This window comes from Octopus bimaculoides, chromosome 4 (genome assembly GCF_001194135.2).
Source record: "Octopus bimaculoides isolate UCB-OBI-ISO-001 chromosome 4, ASM119413v2, whole genome shotgun sequence".
Lineage (NCBI taxonomy): Eukaryota > Metazoa > Mollusca > Cephalopoda > Octopoda > Octopodidae > Octopus > Octopus bimaculoides.
In genome coordinates this window covers 51,570,405-51,576,266 of record NC_068984.1, presented here as the reverse complement: position 1 = coordinate 51,576,266, position 5,862 = coordinate 51,570,405, and the positions used below count along the sequence as shown (strand labels likewise).

Here is a 5,862-nt window from a genome sequence, read left to right as displayed (position 1 = left end):
TATGTATGTATGTGTATATGTATATATATGGCTTAGTAGTTAAGGTGTTGCACTCCCGATTGCGAGATCGTGGGTTCAATTCCCAGACTGGGCATTGCATTGTGTTCTTGAGCAAAGCACTTCATTTCTGCGATCATTTCGACATCTGACATGTGGCACCTGTTGCATCTGTACAGGTAATATCGATCTGATGGAGGGACTGAGCTTATGTGTACACGAACATTTGATCACTATAAACAAACCATCTGTGTGGTTGTTCGGTAAGAAATTGTTGATCCCTCATACGTCGTCTAACGACGGGAGAATCCATCATATATGTGTGTGTGTGTGTGTGTATGCATACACATATGTATGTATATATTTGTGTGTGAGTGTGTGTGTGTTTATCCTTGTCCACCACGGCTTGACAACAGGTGTTGGTTTGCTTATGTCCCCAATAGCCTAACGGATATGTCGTAGTCTTTGTGAGTCTATTTGAAGATGTGTTGCTAGGGTATTCAGTTTTAGATATGTCAAAATAGATTATGGTATTTCTTTTCCTACCTTCTAAGTTAGAATTTATGTGTCTTGCAAACAACTTGCACATGCAAGTGCTACCAGTCAAGAATTCCGCATACCGGAATTATTATTAGATTTTTAAAAAATATATTTTATTTTATTACAGTTTCTAACCCCGTTTTTAGTTGCATATTCAGTCTTAAGAGATTTAGATTCAGTAAATTCTGCTTTTTGTTTTATTAAACTTTTTTGACTATCTGTAAATTTATCCGTTTTGTTTATGGTAATATCAGGGTTTTAATTTTCTTTATTCGTAGACCTAGTGCTAGTTACATTATCACTGTGGTTAATCATTTTAGATAGGATTATACAAATATTACCACTTATTCGTTTACTTGCAATAATTTTTATGCTTGGAAGGTTGAGTGAAAGAGTTGTTTTGTATGTTTATGTCTAGAATTTACGCTAAATTTACTCAGTTCTTTTAGAGGATGTAATAAATTGAATCTTATCCCCAAGACCACTTTTCGACATAAAGTCAGCAACATTGTCACCGCCGCCGTCACCGCTTTCATGCGAAAATAAAAGTGATTTTAGTTCATATTTCTTTCAGGCTAACAACTACAACAGCAACAACGATAGCGCTAAGGGCCACAACGTAGGTCTGGTCTTTATTGACCAAGATGACATAAACAACGTTGTCTATATCATTGATCTAATGAATTACACTATCTTACAAATACTGAAGTCATTTGATGTCGAAGGCAGTCGTGCTTTTCTTAAGAATGTAACTTGGTACCGTCAAGTAACAGACGATGGTTCGGCCATGATCATTCTCGTGGAAAGGTTTCTAAACGGAGGACAAATGCAATATTTTAGTCATGCTGTTGTGTGGGACATTGAACATGGTGAGTTAATTTACTGGCTTCCTTTTCTACAGTTTTTGTCATGTTTTCTGTCGTCATCATCGCCGTCGTGATGATGATGATGATGATGATTATGATGATCTTCTTCTTCTTCTTCTTCTTCTTCTTCTTCTTCTTCTTCTTCTTCTTCTTCTTCTTCTTCTTCTTCTTCTTCTTCTTTAGTATTCTCAGCATGCAGTGAAGGAGCTTCTTCGTAGTCTTTCGATCAGATGGAAACAATAACCGAATCTTACATAAATTACATCCTACTATCAAAACAAAAGAACAACCTGGAAAATGTGATCCTAAACACATGATAAGTGAAACATAACATAAAATAAAGACTGAATAGTCCTGGTTGAAACGCTTTTTCTTAATCCGAGGTGGGCTAGGCTAATCACCACTTTCAAAACCACCGCTACCAAGACCACCACTACCAGACTAATCCTCCAGTATGGGCACCCTGACTTCCCACTACTGATATAAAGATTATACAATCAACAGCAAATATAATTATCATTTGCTATCACAACACCCACTTTCTTGCAGTATTGAGTTATACGCATTTTACGTTTTGAGTTATCGTTCGTGACTTTAGCTTTTAGCCTTCCCGGGTTGATAAAATAAATACTAGTCACATACTGGTATTGGGTTATTTAATTGAATTCCTTCCTACCAAATTGCCAATACAATATTTCTCTTAAAAATAATAATGAGGATAACATTTTAAGTGTGCAATGAATTGAAAGGGTCGTTAGAACCCTGGATATCATGCTTTCCAGCATTTTGTAATTCCCCTTTCCATTCTAAGTTCAAACCCAATCGAGGTCGACTTTGTACTTCGTTTCGCTTTTTATCATTTACATCCAAATCCCTTCCATGAAGGTTAGGTTTGATGGGTTACAACCGGTTGTAAAATTTCTAACCTTGTTAAATTTAAATTACGATAAACGTAAACAAACAAACGAAGTTTGCTTTTAGAGCCGTTGAGATGTCTTAGAAAGTTAATGAAGTGATTTTTAAATTCTCAAACGTAGGATAATATTATGAGTCTCATAGCTGGCCGCCAACACTTTTTTCTGCAAATTAGGGGTAGCTTATCCTGTTCAGGCGTGTTTGCTTGCTAAGGGGCTATTATTTCAGCAAGATTGCAACAATATTGAACTTGAGTTATTCGAGAGAAACTCTGAAAAGGGACTCTTATTTAGCCGTATTTTTCTATGATTTTATTGATGTGTTCCCACCTTATTTATTCATTTGTCTTGCAGGCAATGTACAGTGTATGCTGGTTGACCACGAGTACCTTGAAGCGAACTCTCATGTGAAATCAGCCTCCTTCTTATCAGATGACCAATCCGTTTTATCTAATCATAAAGACAACGTGATAAGAATATTCTCGGTTAAATCAGGTAATATGAGACAAAAAGTAGTGAATGGGCAGAACAGTTGCATGCCGAACTGGGTACCTTGTGGTATTCAGTTAAAGTTATTCGTATTTCATGTTTGATTTTGGAGGTCGCTAAAATTAGCACCAGCCAAGTATTGAGAATGATTATATCCACTGCATCTTTACCCTAAAAATATAGCCATGTTTCAATGATAGAAATCATAAACTTGTAAGACACTTAATTACTTTTTAATTACACACACACTCGCGGGCGCACGAACACATTTGTATGTAAATGTCGAAGTATGAGAATGAGTGTTCAACACTGCATTGGTGGATAAAATTTCTTTATTTGTATATTAAAGTTACCTTTGGTTTCATGCTAAGAAAAATGTCTTAATACCTTAACAATTTCTTCAAGCCGATAACATGGTGGAATGGCGTTCGTCTCCATATGAAAAATTGTTAAGATATTAAGATATTTTTCTTAACATGAAACCAATGATAGCCTTAATACACAAATAATATATATATATATATATATAGTCGTTAGTGATGGTTTCATGCTTGAGTCTCTTCAAACAATCTTCGGGTAATATAAGATTAGTAACAAAGAAATCCCATATATGTATGACGTTTGAGAACATACGCGTAGCTTCTAGTCATGCGTATTTACCCGATGTAATAATAAAGGCACAACATCTTTTAAGTCCTTCTGTTAGAGGTGTCTGGTTTCTCTTGGATGTAAAAGTTTAAGATTTATGAGAAAACTTTCTATTAATGTTACTGAGTAGCTTTTTAGTTTGGTTTTCTATAAGATGTACATTTATCTGTGATAAAATTTAGGGTGATATTTAAGTACTTTACGAGATTACGGTTTGTAGTAATGGTTATACATAGGTCGGAATGTTTAATTGTGGTAATAAAGTCTTTTTTAAAAGTTTCTCGTATATGCTCATTGGCGTGTTGTGAAACGACCAGCTCATCATCTCTACTTAATCCAATGTTTTACATGGGAAATTTCTTACTTTATAAGTCTTGTATGTACACATACATACACACACACACATACATGCATGCATGCATACATACATACATACATACATACATACATAAGTCGGCGAGATCACAAATCTGTGTTATCAAACGATCCTATACTAAGACCAAATGGATCTGTGGGATGTCTTTTTCAACCAGGTCGAATCTTTGTCAAAGAGCAGAGTTCTTTGAGCATGCGTAATTAAATCGATGTCACTATTATCTATTTTATCATATCATCTAGCGAAGTAGAGTGATAGTATTTGTTTTTATCGATTAACTCCAAATTATTTAAGTCTGGTACTAATTCTAAAAGTCACTGTTTTATCTAGGTTGTCTGTTCAAACGTCTAGAACAACATCACAGCAACATTTCAACCATCGTTATACCAAATGCTCATCATTGTTATCTACTTTCTTACTCTAACGAAGAGGTGGTCTTTTGTCTTTGGAGAAGTGATACCTTTGAAAATCTGGCGACTATCAAACTAGACGAAAAGGTAAGAAGACTATCTTAAGTGGAAAAAAAAGAAACACCACAGAATATTTTGTAATACTGCTTTCTTTAGTTTATCACTCCCTGTCAACCAGGGCCAAAATTTTATAAATGTACATTGTCTTACTATGGTTGATTCAAATAAACTATGTCGTTCCCATTAAACGTGGTTTCCGTGCGGTGTGAAAACGATAATTCATCAAAATAGATACAATAGAACGTTGGACAAAATACGAACAGCTATATACATCTATCATTGTAGAGGCGCAATGGCCCAGTGGGCAGCGGATTCGCGGTCGTAGGATCTCGGTTTCGATTCCCAGGCCAGGCTTTGTGAGTGTTTATTGAGTGAAAACACTTAAAGCTCCACGAGGCTCTGGCACGGGGTGGTGGCGAACCCTGTTGTACTCTTTCACCACAACTTTTTCTCACTCTTTCTTCCTGTTTCTGTTGTAACTGTATTTCAAAGGGCCAGCCTTGTCACACTCTGTGCCACGCTGAATCTCCCCGAGAAATAAGGGTACACGTGTCTGTGGAGTGCTCAGCCACTTGCACGTTAATTTCACGAACAGGCTGTTCTGTCGATCACGAATCTCCCCGAGAACTATGTTAAGGGTACACGTATCTGTGGAGTGCTCAGCCACTTGCACGTTAATTTCACAAGCAGGCTGTTCTGTTGATCGGATCAACTCGAACCCTCGTCGTCGTAACCGACGGGGTGCCACGACGTCATTCTTTATTTTTGTTCAGTTCCTAAGGTGGCGAGTTGGCAGAATCGTTAGCACGCTGGATGAAATGCTTAGCGGTATTTCACCCGTCGCTACATTCTGAGTTCCAAAGTCGACTTTGCCTTTCATCCTTTCGGTGTCGGTAAATTAAGTACCAATGAAACACTGGGGTCGATATATTTAGATAGTCCCCTCCCCTCAAATTTCAGGCCTGTGCATAGGGCAGAAAGGATTATTTTGTGCAGTTCCTGCCGTGATTCTAGTCTTTTTTTCATCCATCTCTCAGTGATCAAGGATGTTAGTACAAAGAATTGTAAGAGCATCGCGAATAGAATACCTTTTAGCATTTGTTCTGGTTCTCTGCGATCTAGGTTCAAATCCTTCTGTGGTCAGCTTTGCCCTTCATTATTTCGGGACACTGCTTAAGTACTAATACAGTACCGGGAGCGATCTTTCTTTTCTTTATGGAAAAACAAATCGGTTGTATTTAGATTTGGAGAGAAATGGAATCCACAACGTTTAGATATCTATGTCATGACGAGGCTCCTACGATTTCATCGGGAACTGAGAGCTCCAGATGTGGCGGTTGTGTGCGCGCGTGCGTATGTGCGTATGTTTGTATGCGTGCATATGTGTGTGTATGCATGTGTGTGTATGTATGCGTGCGTGTGTGTATGTATGCGTGCGTGTGTGTATGTATGCGTGCGTGTGTGTATGTATGTATATATGTATGTATGCGTGTGTGCGTATGTATGCATATATGTATTTATTTATGTATGTATGTATGCGTGTGTGTATGTGTATGTATATA

General features: G+C 37.3%; 1 protein-coding gene across 1 annotated transcript in view; it reads left to right on the top strand.

Annotated features, from left to right (window-relative positions):
* LOC106870193 (NACHT domain- and WD repeat-containing protein 1) overlaps window positions 1–5,862 on the top strand; it is a 49,453-nt gene that overhangs the window by 37,268 nt on the left and 6,323 nt on the right. The window contains exons 22-25 of the mRNA XM_052967630.1: window positions 684–715; window positions 1,112–1,406; window positions 2,672–2,812; window positions 4,161–4,327. Coding sequence (XP_052823590.1) covers window positions 684–715; window positions 1,112–1,406; window positions 2,672–2,812; window positions 4,161–4,327 — 635 coding nt within the window. The remainder of the gene's footprint in view (window positions 1–683; window positions 716–1,111; window positions 1,407–2,671; window positions 2,813–4,160; window positions 4,328–5,862) is intronic.